Source organism: Mchenga conophoros, linkage group LG14 (assembly GCF_057382185.1).
Source record: "Mchenga conophoros isolate Kocher_MC1m ecotype Shallow Benthic linkage group LG14, M_conophoros_male_GT1.1, whole genome shotgun sequence".
Lineage (NCBI taxonomy): Eukaryota > Metazoa > Chordata > Actinopteri > Cichliformes > Cichlidae > Mchenga > Mchenga conophoros.
The window spans coordinates 1,373,278-1,388,307 of record NC_140539.1 but is presented as its reverse complement, the minus strand read 5'-3'; the positions used below and the strand labels follow the sequence as shown (position 1 = coordinate 1,388,307).

Here is a 15,030-nt window from a genome sequence, read left to right as displayed (position 1 = left end):
CATCGCCAATGGGTGAATGACTGAATGTAGTGTGAAGCGCTTTGGGGTCCTTAGGGACTAGAAAAGCGCTATACAAATGCAGGCCATTTACCATTTACCATAAATATATATACAGTGGGGCAAAAAAGTATTTAGTCAGCCACCGATTGTGCAAGTTCCCCCACTTAAAATGATGACAGAGGTCAGTAATTTGCACCAGAGGTACACTTCAACTGTGAGAGACAGAATGTGAAAAAAAAATCCATGAATCCACATGGTAGGATTTGTAAAGAATTTATTGGTAAATCAGGGTGGAAAATAAGTATTTGGTCACCTCAAACAAGGAAAATCTCTGGCTCTCACAGACCTGTAACGTCTTCTGTAAGAAGCTTTTCTGTCCCCCACTCGTTACCTGTATGAATGGCACCTGTTTGAACTCATCATCTGTATAAAAGACACCTGTCCACAGCCTCAAACAGTCAGACTCCAAACTCCGCCATGGCCAAGACCAAAGAGCTTTCGAAGGACACCAGGAAAAGTATTGTAGACCTGCACCAGACTGGGAAGAGTGAATCTACAATAGGCAAGCAGCTTGGTGTGAAAAAATCAACTGTGGGAGCAATCATCAGAAAATGGAAGACATACAAGACCACTGATAATCTCCCTCGATCTGGGGCTCCACGCAAGATCTCATCCCGTGGGGTCAAAATGATCATGAGAACGGTGAGCAAAGATCCCAGAACCACACGGGGGGACCTGGTGAATGACCTGCAGAGAGCTGGGACCAAAGTAACAAAGGTCACCATCAGTAACACACTACAACGGCAGGGAATCAAATCCCGCAGTGCCAGACGTGTTCCGCTGCTGAAGCCAGTGCATGTCCAGGCCCGTCTGAAGTTTGCCAGAGAGCACATGGATGATACAGCAGAGGATTGGGAGAATGTCATGTGGTCAGATGAAACCAAAGTAGAACTTTTTGGTATAAACTCAACTCGTCGTGTTTGGAGAAAGAAGAATACTGAGTTGCATCCCAAGAACACCATACCTACTGTGAAGCATGGGGGTGGAAACATCAGGCTATGGGGCTGTTTTTCTGCCAAGGGGACAGGACGACTGATCCGTGTTAAGGACAGAATGAATGGGGCCATGTATCGTGAGATTTTGAGCCAAAACCTCCTTCCATCAGTGAGAACTTTGAAGATGAAACGAGGTCTTCCAACATGACAATGATCCAAAACACACCACAAAGGAGTGGCTCCGTAAGAAGCACAGTCCTACTATAAGGATGACATTATGACTGAGGGCTTAGTGCCAGATCATTTTTCGTAGAATCGCCCCTGCTCTCCTTTATCCCACCTTTAAACATCACAACACATTTCGACTATCTCTGTCACATGCGTCAGTCTTTGTTCCCCCTCACACACTCACTGTGATGTCACCCAATGGTACTCACTAGGAAAACAAACAAACCTCAATTGGGAAGAACATTATCACTTATTTTGAAACTAAAGAAAAAAAATATGTGCCATTGTCAATCTTTATATCTTATTAGGGAAATTTCATTTACATAAATGTAAATTTCAAAACTCAACCCCATCATTTAATTTGTTCTTGATTGAAATTCATTCAGAAATTTTTAACAAATGAGCTGTCAAAGATACAACGTTCAAGTACAAAGTCTGTCACATCCCTCTCTCTTTTTTTCCTCTTTTTATTTACCCTTCTTATCTTATTGTACTGTTTATTGTTACTCTTATTTGCTCTGTATATTTACTGTACAAACTGAACTGGAATGACTGTTCGCTTTATAATTTCAATAAAGTTGAGAAAAAACAAAAAAACAAACCTTAATAGCACCACCTAGTGGACTGAAGAAGCAAATCTTTTTTTATCCTGGTAGCCTTCGAAAAAGTTTAGTTTGCTCCAATTTTATTTATTCAGTACCATTTTAACTGTAACTTCCACTTGCATCTGCTGCTTATATAATCTGATGTTGATGTCTCTGACATCCAGAGAGTTGGTGTGCAAAAGCAAACGGCTGGTGGGGCTCAAGTGCCTGTTGGCTGTGGGCATTCAAAGCTATTTCACACACGGCACTGAAAACGTTTGTCCACGCTCACTGTGGGTCTCATTTCTTTAGCAGTTCATCGAGCTGCATCTGAAAGTGAAGAGCACATCCTAGTGTGGATCTGGGTGCCTCCATCCTCTCAGACTGGCTGCATCATCAGTTGTCTTGCAGTTGTGCTTCCAAAGCTGGTGCACAGGTGTCTGCTGCAGAGATGATGAAAACACTTCTCTTCTGTGTTAGTGGCAGATGGTGGCTGTGTTGGCTCCTGCAGGTCATGGAAGTGACGGCTTTTTGTAGTGGTATTGATTGTATACCCTGATGTAGACATACAAATGTGGTGGTGATAAGTCTTTTAAACCCTGTTTTGATAAATGTTGTGTTTTTTGTGCGTCCCCTGCCTTTGCAGCTCACTCCACTCTACAGTTTGGGTTAGCTCTAAAACATTTGCTTTTGCTGCCCCACATACCCAGACTGCCTCAGAGCTGTTACAAGGTACGCTGTTGCTTTGGTGTTTGTTTCCCTTCTTAGAGTTTCAACCATATTTGCTATGTAGTTGTCAGTTATTGTGTCTGTGTGCAGACAGATAGTTTACTGGAGATAAATCGATTAGTGTTCATCAGAGGAATTTCCTAGGAAAAGAGCTCACAGAGAAACTGGATCTTGTTTATAATATCAAATGCAAAAGCCAGATTAGTCGGATTGCTGTGTTTGATTGACTGCACAAAGAGAATATTTCGAAATAAAGACACATTTGAACAGGAAGACTGAAGCTGCAGGCACAGTGCAGTTGGATGTTTTCCTTCCTCTTCAGCCCCAGATGTCCGTTGCAGAGGAGAGCTTTACATCGCTCTTATCTCTGAGTCATTAACTGATAAAAACTCCATGTAGCAGTGAGTGCACATAACATTGCTGTGCCACAAAAACACAGGCAACTACAATGCTCCTATTGACGAGGAAGTCTGCTCCCAAAATTCTCTGTAAGTGCTGGGCCCGATTCAAAGCCACTGTGTTAATATGGAAAGTGTTGACTCTCCTCTCCTCTCACCTGTTCCAGTGAAAACCATTTCCCACAATATACAATATGTACAGTATATTGGATGTCGTGCTTAAATGTTGTTTGCAGTGAGCCTGATCAGGTACTTTGAAATTTAAATTTATCATCTAAATGGTTTAGCTTCTGTGGTAATGCTTACACCTGTGCAGAGTGAGTCATTGGTAAAACAGTTCTACTTTTTACAGAAACAAGTACATGTAGTTCGTTCAGGCTACGTAACCTGCGGCTAAGTTTTCCTGTTATATAAATAGTAGGCTGTCTCTCGTGGAGGTGCAGTTTTCAGCAGTTACAGCAAACCTGCAAGCTGCTGCAGAAAGCGATGCAAAATGATCCTGCAACATGTCAGAGACGCCCTTCATGCATCAGTACTGGGGCCGTGTGGCTGCTCACGTGTGCTTCCACATTTTTACTGCTGCAGCTAATTGTTAATAAGTTGTTATTTGTTACTTTACAGATATTTATAGCTGGGACTAAAATGTATCATTTTGTAATTAAAAGTAAGAGTTTAGAGTAGGGTTAGAAAGAGTAGTTGTCTTTCAATTACAGCATAACTAAGGGAGGATTCAGGGTCACCTGGGCCAGCCCTAACTATATGCTTTAGCAAAAAGGAAAGTTTGAAGCCTAATCTTGAAAGTAGAGATAGTGTCTGTCTCCTGAATCCAAACTGGAAGCTGGTTCCACAGAAGAGGGGCCTGAAAACTGAAGGCTCTGCCTCCCATTCTACTTTTAAATACTCTAGGAACAACAAGTAGGCCTGCAGTGTGAGAGCGAGGCTGCATCAAGGTCTCCAATTGTCTTTTAATGAAACAGGTGGAAAAGTTGTAAAAGTAACACGTTTCAGTCAAAACTGAGCTGAATCTAATGGAAAACTAAAACACTGTCAGTACAAATGCAAATTTGAAATCCTCAGGCAATGAGAAAAGCTTTACATATTTGAAATGTTGCTTTAACCTCCCAAGACCTGAACTCTTCCACAGGAGCATTTTTAATTTCTCTTTGATATTTGGTCACATTGGGGTCCGATGAATGTAAAAACAAAGAATTACCAGATTTTTTTTCCTTATTTTTGTTTTTAAGAAAAATAAGAGCCACATATGAGGATATTCGTTTAAAATTTCGATAGAACAGTAGCATATAACGTCCTCGTAAGTGGATATCAGGCCCTTGTAGAGCAAAATTCAGTATTTTGGTCTAAATAACCCAAAATGTGACGTCCACATATGTGGACACCAGGTCCTAGGAGGTTAATGTCGGGCACTTTGTGCCGTGCAGAACAGTGGACAGTGTGCGTTTGCTTAGTGTGGCTAATGTTGGTATTATTGTGTGCAGAATGTGGTTCCAGTCACGTGGTTATTTACCAGAACACTCAGCTGAAGTACTGCAGGACCACACTGGTTAGCGGGCTTGTCACAAGTCTACACGGGGGGAGGGGGGGGGGGGGCTGCAATGATTAGAAAGTGATAGATGTAAGCATTTAAATGGATCTGTACAACGTATAAGCAGAGTCTTTTGTTAGACCAACAAAGACTTTTTCGAAGCTGCTCCTCTTGAAAACACTTGTATAAGCTGGCTTTATTATAACGTTGTGGTCAGGTGTTCTTTACCTGTGAACAGAGACCGGCTCTACCACACAACAGGCTAAAGCAGCAGCATCGTTTTTGTTGGATAATACTGGAGCTTTAAGGGCAGCCCAGCACTGTGGCACCAAGTACAGCTGCTGTCACCACATAAAGTCACACTGTGTGTAAGACCTGTGCATCCAGAAACCTTTACTGTGTCAGATATTAAACGTCGCAGGGATCACAGTGAACACTCAGACGCAGCGCTGGTGTCTCTGAGTGTTCACCTGAGGACTGCATGCAAATCCAAGCTGGCAGAAGTTGAGCCACTTTAATGTTTAGCTAGTTTATCTGACTGCTGTCTGTGTGATTATGAAGTCATGCACATCAAATGCAACCAGGTTTATCCTGTAAACATCACACAGTATGGGCAAATTTTCATTGACAAGTAATGAACTGCCAGCGTCCCAATCAGCAGACACAGAAAGTTTAGCAGAGCAGAGAAGGTATCCTCCTCTTTTTAAACACCAGGTCTAGACCACTCAGGGTTTTATACAAACACAGTGAAGGCTTCACACAAAAAGGTGCCATTATTTTTCAGTTATTTGTCTCAGGGAGCCCCAACCATTTATCAGCAGGTGGACATCGCAGGATTGCATCACACACCTGCAGCTAGAAATGAAGAGCAGCAAAAAGAAAATATGGAAACAACGTATCCTCTGGAACTGTGCTGATGACAAATGGCTGAGGGGAGGAGCGACTGAGCTGCTTTACAGCCTCTCTCACTCCCATGCTCCTGATGCTTCCTGACCCTAATCTTGACTGCAGATGCAAATAGTCTAAAAAACGTCCCCACCAAACATTTGCATTTAAACAAATAGATAAAGGTCATTTTGAAAAGCTGCCTCCTCATGGTTGCAGTGTGAGGTGGCATGTTCCATGTGTCCCTGCCCTCCTCACAGCCTGATTAAAGCTCCTATTGCAGCACGCCACTCAGTATGGTGCTGCACTCCTGGATCTAGCTACTACAGGCAAATACAGCAGGGGGAGAACAGAAAGGCCTCTGTGTGTGTGCGCATCAACAGCATCATGGACACAGGTAAGTGTGCTATTATTATGCTGTTTTATACATAATGGAAATATTGAAAAATGTTTGGTTTTACTTTTACAGTGTATGTCGGGTTTTTTAAGGGTTTGTCTGGTTTTGTGTGAGATCGTGACGGAGGCTTTTATTTGAGTGGGAAAAGTTTCTTCAAAAAGTTTCCTGCGCTGATATTGATGAAGCTGCTCGTGTGTGACACGTATCAATGAGGACTAAATGTCTAGTTTTAAGAAAACTCTACAGATGTTGACACGAGGAGGTCATTTCTGAACGTTTTAAGGTCATTTCTAAAAAGGAAAAAACAACCTCCTCCAAAGAAGAGTTGATATTTTCAAGAATCTCACGTTTGTGCAAAGTTGGGCCTTATCTAAAGGATCCATTCAAAAAGCTGGGGTCTTTTACATAAAGATTTTTGCATGCAATTTCCGTTTGCATAGTAAAGTTTGCATTTTCATTGAGTTTCTACCTCTGCTTCCCAGGAATGTGACCAAATCACACCAACACACACGTGAGATTTGTAGAGGACTATTTAATATATGACACGATGTGCCGCCATGATGCTCGCTGGCATCGCCTGCCTATTCAGTTGTGGCGCTTCTTTGCAGTGTAGTCGTTCCTCCGTACCACCTAAGCCCTCTGGAGTGTTTGCTTATGGTGAGGTTTTGGCAAGAGTTTGTAGTTAATTGCCTCTTTTTAGAAGTCCATTTGCATTGACCAAACCAAAGGCAATTTCCATGACATTTACACACCAATCCCAAAGAGTCATTCGCCTATATGCATAAAACTGTGAAGCATTCAAATGACCACACATTTGTGGGAATGGATGAAAATTTGTATGACGTCGTGTTACAAGTTGAGCTGCATCACTCATGTCTGTGCTCTGTCTGTCTGCAGAATATTCTAAGAGAGTGTACCAGGGCGTCCGAGTGAAGCACACGGTCAAAGACCTGCTGGCAGAGAAGAGGTCCCGGCAGACAAACGGACCCAGATACAGCGTGAGCACCACGTCTTCTAAACCGCCTGTCTCTCCCTGCTTTACTTTCCTCTATCAAGCCAAACGGCACAGCTGACCTTCTCTTAGCGACTGGGAGGTTTTCTAAAAACAAAAAAACTCCTCTTGTTTACATTGAGGCTCGTTTTTGTGCGCTAACGATCCACGGTGGATCCTTTGACCACCTGTACCTCGCTTGCAAAGCCATTCTGTAAATAGCCGAGCACTGTGCGTGTAGAAAGAGACACGGAGCACAAAAACTCATCCTAACCTCACAAAGGAGCGCTAATACAATGCCTGCAATGCTGTAGGCCATGATCTCCCAAAAAAATCCACAAAAAGGTGGAGGCAGGGCGGGGGGATTTGAGGTGGACAGGTAGCACAGAGAAACAGAAGAAAGGGCCCGTGCAGGAGACTGCCTATGCAAAGTTTGATCCGTGCACACCTGCCAGCCGATATTGTCCTGCGCCGTGATCAGGCCACAGACAAACCTCCTATTGTTGTCTCAGACACACACTTTCTCACACACATGCACACAGAGAAATCAGGCTGTGCTTCTGTGCTTTAGACGCCTGCTCGCACACGCAAGACTGCCTTTTTATTTTCCACAAACCGCCTGTCAAAAGGCTTTTACAGGACACTGTTTGTTTTCTGTGCTGGCACGTCCACGCCATACACTCGCTGATGGCTCGAGCAATGGAGGAATTATGTCAGACAACATTGGAAGATGCCAGCAGACGTTTCCTCTATCTGCTGCAGTGCGGTGCTCATTATAACATTTTTGGCACAGGTGTACTTTTGTGTGTGGGTGGGGGTGGGGTAAATTCCTAGCACATAGGCTGACATTATCACAGACAGAAATTCACTCTGTCGCTGGTTCTTAAACTCTTTGTGTGGAGGCAGAGCTGCCATAAAAGATTAAAAGTTTAGCTTCATTTGATGCTGAAGGACAGGTCGTTAACAACAACAAGAAACTAACAGAACTATTTAGTCTTAATCAGAGCCGAGATGCTGTTTAGATTGTGTTGCAGACGTCCTGTGACAGCAGAAGAAGGCGAGGAATAGTCTGGATTTTATTTAACGTCAACTAATTTTCAATCAAAACTGAAAATGGGAACAAAGTAATCAAAACAAATCAAAGCTGTTATTAAAAAGTGGTGAAGAGCAGCTCTGCGAGATTGGGCATCGTCTCAGAAACAGACGACCTTAATCTAACGAGCTCCACATCCAAGCTGTGTGGCTACCGCACACAAGTGTGACAGACTGTACGCTTTTGTCAGGGCTCGGTGAATCGACGGGAGCTCCAGAAGCTATCTTCTTGCTTTTATTACTTCCCTTAAATTTGAATAACAAGCTAACACCTGTGGCATCATTCCAATTGTTTTTTCAGTCCGTCAGCATTTTCGCTTTTTTGATATTCCAAACTGAATCGAGCGAAGCCTGCAGGCGACGTGAGCTGTGCACGTCACACACAGGGGCAGGGATAGCTCAGTAGGTAGAGTGGTGGCCCCATGATCGGAAGGTCGGGGGTTCGACTCCACTGAACGGCTGCCCTAAGGTACCGTCCCTACATGCCGCTCCCCGGGCGCTGCGTTGGTGGCTGCCCACTGCTTCACTGGGTGAATGGGTTAAATGCAGAGGAACTAGTTCCCTATGGGGACTAACACACACATGTGTAACATGGCTCGCTCTGCTCACGTCTATCAAACGCTCTTCGTTCTGGCCTCGTCTTTAAGCTCCCCCACTCTCACAGCCACTCCAGCATCCACCCGTAGGCCACATTTACTCAGCACTTATATGCACAATAGCATACTTGTGGAGAGTGATGAGTTTTATGACTTCCTTGAGAATCCCAGACTCTGATGGTGATGGTAATAAATCATTTCAAACATAAGTTGTCTGATGGGAAAACGTTCAACACACCTTTGTTTCGTTTAATACAGCTGAGCAACCGTTCTTTAGATAACCAATAATCCACCAAATCTCCATACGTCGTCTCTTTAAACTAACGTTTGGCTACTTTTTGTTACAATATTTATCTGTTAGCCTTAGCGCTCCTTAGCTGTCCATGTTCGATTTAAGCATTTTTCTCATTCATTTATGAATTTTAATCCATCACTCTTGGTTAACAATTTATTCCAATAGTTGTCCATTACCTGTGGCTAACTGCCGGCTCAGGTAATAGGACGTGGTCAGTGTGTAGTCCCTGAGAAACAGTTGTTTGGGAGCAGTTGGCCTTTAATCCCACAAACTTTATTTAACTGTGGACTCTATAGCTTATTGTTACATGTTATGTTAGCATGTACAATATACCAAAGCATGTCAAACAATAGTCTCCTTTGGAGACAACGAGGCGTGTAAAAGAATCTTAGTTGCTACCTCTGCGTTCTGTTTTCATGGTCAAATGTGGTATTATGCAATCATTGGGCCAAAAGAATACAGCATGGAGGCAGTATGACAGGCCATTGTCTGCAGGTCTACAGTCTGCTTTCAGTGTGGGCTTTACTGTGTGTTTATAAATGATGGTTGTAGAGCTAATAATGCACAGAGGCACACAGTAACTAAAGCCATTCCCGTCCTTGTGTTGGCTTGTGCTGCCTTTTACCTGGGAATAAAAGGCCATTGAAAGATAAGAGCAAACTCTGACCACAGTCTCCTCATGTTGGGACAGCCAGACAGAAACTATAAAGCTCTTACACCATTTCACATCAGCAGCTTCTCTTTTCTGACATGTTCTGTCGAGCTAGCGTGTCCAGACATGTTGCTATTACATAAATGAGCCTGGGAACAAATCAAAGTGTGACATGATGCTGAAGAGACATCGCGAGGTGTACCGGGGTGAAAGCGCTAATGCTAACAAACAACACAAACTCACTCTTTGTGTGTGTGTGTTGCACGAACAACATGCAGGAGATGCTACAACACAGTGCAACATGCTGGATAAAAAGCAAACAATGAAGAAATATGGATCAAGTTTCTGTTTAAAGTAGGAAAATTTACACAAAACAGTTGTGCGTGTTCGATTTTAAAAATATGAAATGGGCTGTTTTAAAAATATCATTGTGTAACATATTTTGCATAGGAAGGAAGAGCTTTTCTGCGAAACAAAGCTAAATAAATCTATCGTTAGTCAACGCCACGGCACAAATACGCACACTACCTGACTGTCTGAGCTTGAGCGAGCTGATTTCCATAGGCAGCCTTCAGAGATGCACTGAGCCATACCTGGGCCACATGAGGAAGTCTTGGCACTGGCAAATCACATTCAAATTTAACCCTCAAAATTTGCGTGCGTCCCAGCCGACATGGGCTTAATATCAACTCTTTCATGTTAGCAATATGCAAACCAGAGATCCTGCCAAACCTTGTCCTCTGTGTCCCTGCGCTGCAACTCTCTGACACGAATCTGTGTCTGCTTTTAGAGCAGAAACAAACTGCAGTGCTGTGTGGTCAACAACATCCAGAGGCAACCGGGTTCTCTGAGCCTCCAGTGACAAGCGTACCAAAGATGACACAGCAAACAGGGCCGCGTCATACATGGTGAACACTGGAGACCAGTGATGCAGGTCCATCAGCAGCGTGACTCCAGACTTTGAAATCCTGTCAGATAAACACTTATGTAATATTTCACATTAGTGCTCTGTGGTGAATGACCAACAGTGTGTGAGTCCTTTAATGTTACGCAGCGAGTAAGAGATCTGACTGTGTTTGCAGCTTTGTTGATTCTTACGATTCTTATTTTGCTCCCTCAAAGGTCTCGTCTATAATAAAAACTACTTTTTGGCCTAACTCTGTGCTTTGGACAAAGGCGGGAACACAAACTACACACTCTGGGTTGGGCTTACGGTTGGGGTTGTCACAAGTGTGGACTTATGGATGAAAGGGGCTGTTAGCATGTTTCATGCTGGTAATACCACAGTTAGGTCAAACTAAAAGTAAAGGTCTGTCTGTCCGAATAATGAGTGTGAAATTTGTTTGGAGTTTAAATTTGAGGACCTTTACAAAGTGCTCTGTAATATTGGTGGCATTGACTCAATTTCAAGAGTTGTCATCCATTATTTTAGGTTTGCTGGTCTTCCTGCCTCGCTGTGCTCTGCTGCTGACACTTTGTATCCGTACGAACTCAAGAGGCCGTTTCCCTGTTGAAGAGCAGTTATTGACTCGGGCTTACAGTAAGGGCTTAAACATTAAGCCAGTGACTGATCCCTGCAAACATGATGTCCAGCGTCTATCTCAGGCTGCATCTTACATATCACGTGGAGACGGGTTATAAATAGAAGCATTTATGTGGTTTTGGTCCAGCTGCAAATTCATACAAGGCTGATCTGAGCAATCGCCCTTAGCACCAGAGAAACTCAAGACCAAATACACATTTGTGTTGTAGGATGATGTTTCATCCTTCCTTCTTCACTCATCATCCCGTGACATGTCTGGGTTTGTTTTGTTTTTTTGTCAGCTGATATGTTTTAGGGCCAACAAACATCTGTTTAGAAACAACAGCATTTGCTTCTAAGACAAAAGTGTTGCTGTAACAGTGTTAACTGCTAGACCACAGGAACCGTTTTCAACAAAGAAGACAAGTATCGGTGGAACTCCATAATTCATATATAAGTAAAACCTGGAATGTCTCTGTTTCTGCAGGGAGGATCAACCACTCCGCCATCATTCGTCCAGATGCCAGGTGAGCGTCCTCTGACCGAGTCTGCCCCCTGAGACAGAGCAGGGTGTCTGGAGTCACTGAGTAACAATGATAAAGGCATTTCTGCTTCTCCACTTCAGGTGCCCACATGCTGCCCAGCTACTATGGCATAAGAGGACGTTCCTTCATCTCTGACTCAGATTTCTGCCCATCCACCAAGCAGTTCTCCCCTGATGTCTATTCCTCCACCCTTGGGGGTAAGCCTCTAGGCTGTGAGCCCTCCACCATGAGCAGCTACTCCTCGCTCATAGACAGCTACTACCCAGAAACCTTTGGTGACTACCGCAGCGCCGCCACCTTCTCCAGCTCCGGCGGGTCCTTCCTGCCCTCGTCAGCACTGTCCTCCCTGCTGCCGCCCTTCGGAGGAGAGTCCTCGCATCTGTTTCTGGTATGAATCAGAGTGACGGTGGCACGCTGACAAAACAAAGCGCATGTTCAGAATAACCTTCGTGGATTTAAAAACGGCAACACAGAAGTTCAGCGTACCTTTTTAGTTACTGTGAAACATAAACATATACTCTGCGTGATGTTCACATTTTTCAAGTGTCAGCCAGCTGACCGACAGCTACAAATGTTCCTGCAGGGCTCTGCGTGTACGCAGCTCTGATCATAGTCTCTGCATGCCTGGTATTTTCAGTACAAAGTTCCTGTTGTTCTTCCTTCACAGCTGAAAGAGGAAAGTTTAGAAGCTGTCTGCTTTATTTGCCAAACTGAGACCTCCGTAGTCTCATATTAGCTTCAGATCAACTTTGTCAGTGCAGACTGATTTCCCATCAGCTCCACTTATGTTCAGTGTGAAAAATGTTTCTCTGTTTTGAAGAAAAATCAGTAACTTTGTTCTGACAAGCTAATCTATTAACATGGCGAGGGACACGATGCTGCTGAGTGTAAGAAGACTCAGAGCTCGAGGATTTCAACGATACCAAGCTGCAGTGAAGAGCAGGAACACGCTGAGACAAGAGGAACCGAAAGAACCAAGTTCTATTGGTTATTTCATGCATTTGGATTTGGATTTAATTTAGTTACTTTAGTCACTAGTGAGATTACATTTTTTAAATCCAGTCCACACAGCAGGTGCGACGTTGTTAAAGAGAATGCTCTGTGATCAACATTAGGCTCTGTTAGTGTCTGGGCTGTGAGTCACTTCATGCTTTCACTTTAAATAACTGTTGGCAGACTAATTTTCCATATGCAAAATTCTTTTCCTTTTATCGTTGTTTGTGTCGACCCCCTGAGATTTATGTGTTCACCGGGGTCGGGGTTAGGAACTGCTGCTCTACAGGGCCAGCTTTGACACTTCAGCTGAGAGTACTCGAGTACAGTGAAGGACGTTCTTCTCGTAGTGGAGCATTTTTAAATGAGCAATCTTTCCACCGCAGTTCGAGATGAAAAAAGTTCATTTTTTATGTGACGTTTTTGTTTGACTGGTCACTGACTGCACAGCTAGAGCCAAGAGCATTCAGCACAGGACAGTTATGCTAGCTGTGCACTGCTGTTTAAAGAAAACTCTAAAATATAACAAGACTAACAAGGACATTTAATAAGTGGAATTATTGATAATCTTGCGGAGCTATTTGGGCCCTAAAGTCAAACTTTTAGCAGCAGTCACAGAGGCGGCGTGGCACCGATGACCTTCATAGTACGCCTGCCTGGTCGTCATCCTAACTGCACTGATGGCGTGTATGGAAGTTTTTAGAGTGAAAAACAGACATGCTCCTCGTTCAGCCACATTTGCAGTTTGTGCTCTGATGTTACATTTTTGCACACCATTGGACAGGGTGGGCGGTGTGCCTCGACCGGACTGCACAGAGGATTCTAGAAAAGCCAAAACCAAAACTGTATTCATGGTTAGATCACAAATACACTTCAGTTACTGAGATCCATTTAAAGTCCGAGTTCTAGAGTGGTCGAGGTTGCATGTCCGCAGAGGCTTTCAGATGTGCTCGCAGGGCAGGGAAGTGAAACAAACGTAGTGAAGGAAATAATGCGACACTACAGGAAACGCTCTCGTTACAAAAGGTCTGCTGTGATGTTGGGGACTTTGCACTATCTGATGAGGAAATAAATGACTGATTCATCCTTTCCTCTGCTGTCTTCCTGCTGCAGAGAGACTCGTGGGAGCAGTCTGAGCCAGTATCTCAGGTGGAGGCTCTGTGTCAGGACAACCTGGCCTCCGTCAGCGTCCCACCCTCCATGCCCAGCCCCGAACCTCCAGGGAGCCCCTCCCAGTACCGCTCTCCGAGCCGAAGCTCCTCCCTGGGCCCCGTCTCCAGCAGCCAGCCCTACACTCTGCACTCTCTGGAGGATGTCCACTATCACCCTTTAACCTCCACCAGCACTTACCCCACCACACCCTCCTCCTCCTCCTTCCCCTGCCCTCCCTACATGAGCAGCCCCGTCACAGATCTGGTGACCAAGATGGTGACGGAGGAGGCGGCCGACGGCCACGGCAGCCTAACCCCCGGCGCCGAAGCTCATTCCTCCTGGGCTAAGGAAGAGGGGGTGAGCGCCTGGTCGCCCTATGAGATTCGGAGGGCCTACTGACTGAATTCAGAAGATTCAGACGATTTTACAGACACTGATGAACTCAACACTGCTGTAAATTCTTGGGGAGGTTTTTCCAAGAAAATTTCAATGTCAATTTGCTAAAAATATTCAAATTTTAAAGTGTCCCTGTTGTGCTCATTCCCTGTACCCTTGCACTTTGTGCTCAGCTCTTCATTTCACCCTCAGTTGGAAACACGCTGTGTTGGCTGCTGTCTCTGTGAGACCCTTCAAAAGCATCTGGGTGTGATGAAAGTGAGACAGTGCTGAAATGCTCTAAACCGCGGAGTCGGAGCTGCTCGATGAACAATGTGGTAAAACCATTTCTTAATTACTCCAAGCATCTGAGCATATCCGACAATATATACATCAAGAAATATGACTGTACCCTCGTATCTGTTAACCAACACATTTATCTGTAAGACAGCAAAGCTTAGCCACATCAACTGCACACTTTGCTGGCACTGAAGGGGAGAGGCTCAGGTGGCTGAGGGGAATGCAAGGCTTCTCATTTGAACTCGCTCCAGGTGTCACATAGTGACATAGATGAGCCACAGAAAAAAGAGTGATGAGGTTCATTTTGAAAACCACGTGAACAGAAAAGCCAGACAGGGGGCACACAGGGGCACTTTAACCTGTTGGTGGCCTCATTCTGCCAAAGGTCCAGTCTGACTGTAGAATAGCACGATTTCTTTTTTTTACCACTATTTCCCGTACGGTGTGGACGTGATCACAAAGCATAGCTTAACTTATAAGGCTGGAGTTAAAGAGCGTATACCAAAGCAAGGATAATGGCTTTGAGGGCGTATATTCTGAGGATTTTGTTTTTTCATAATGTGTGAACATGCTGCATCTTAATCATTGTACCCTGAAGGTTCCTGTAACTTCAGGCTGTAACTGTTATTAAACTGCAGGCTACTGCCATTTGTACGACCCGGCTAAGTGTGGTGCTTGAATGCAGAGGTTGTCTGGATTTACTGGGAATGAAGCAATTGTGATGCTTCCCTTCTGTTCAGGTTTATTTATATAGCTTC

General features: G+C 44.2%; 1 protein-coding gene across 1 annotated transcript; it reads left to right on the top strand.

The window, feature by feature from the left end:
- The first annotated feature begins 5,585 nt into the window (after positions 1 to 5,585).
- On the top strand, positions 5,586 to 14,920 carry pou2af2a (POU class 2 homeobox associating factor 2a). The gene is made up of 5 exons (XM_085244698.1): positions 5,586 to 5,759; positions 6,657 to 6,757; positions 11,395 to 11,434; positions 11,533 to 11,840; positions 13,559 to 14,920. Exons 1-5 carry the CDS (start codon positions 5,600 to 5,602, stop codon positions 13,994 to 13,996), a joined length of 1,047 nt encoding a protein of 348 aa, XP_085100824.1. The 5' UTR covers positions 5,586 to 5,599; the 3' UTR covers positions 13,997 to 14,920.
- The last annotated feature ends 110 nt before the right edge of the window (positions 14,921 to 15,030 follow it).

Coding starts and splice junctions, on each gene's coding strand:
- pou2af2a (XM_085244698.1), top strand. CDS start 5,600: ATGTGTCCCTGCCCTCCTCACAGCCTGATTAAAGCTCCTATTGCAGCA. Junction 6,758..11,394: donor CAAACGGACCCAGATACAGC/GTGAGCACCACG, acceptor CTGTTTCTGCAG/GGAGGATCAACCACTCCGCC. Junction 11,841..13,558: donor AGTCCTCGCATCTGTTTCTG/GTATGAATCAGA, acceptor TTCCTGCTGCAG/AGAGACTCGTGGGAGCAGTC.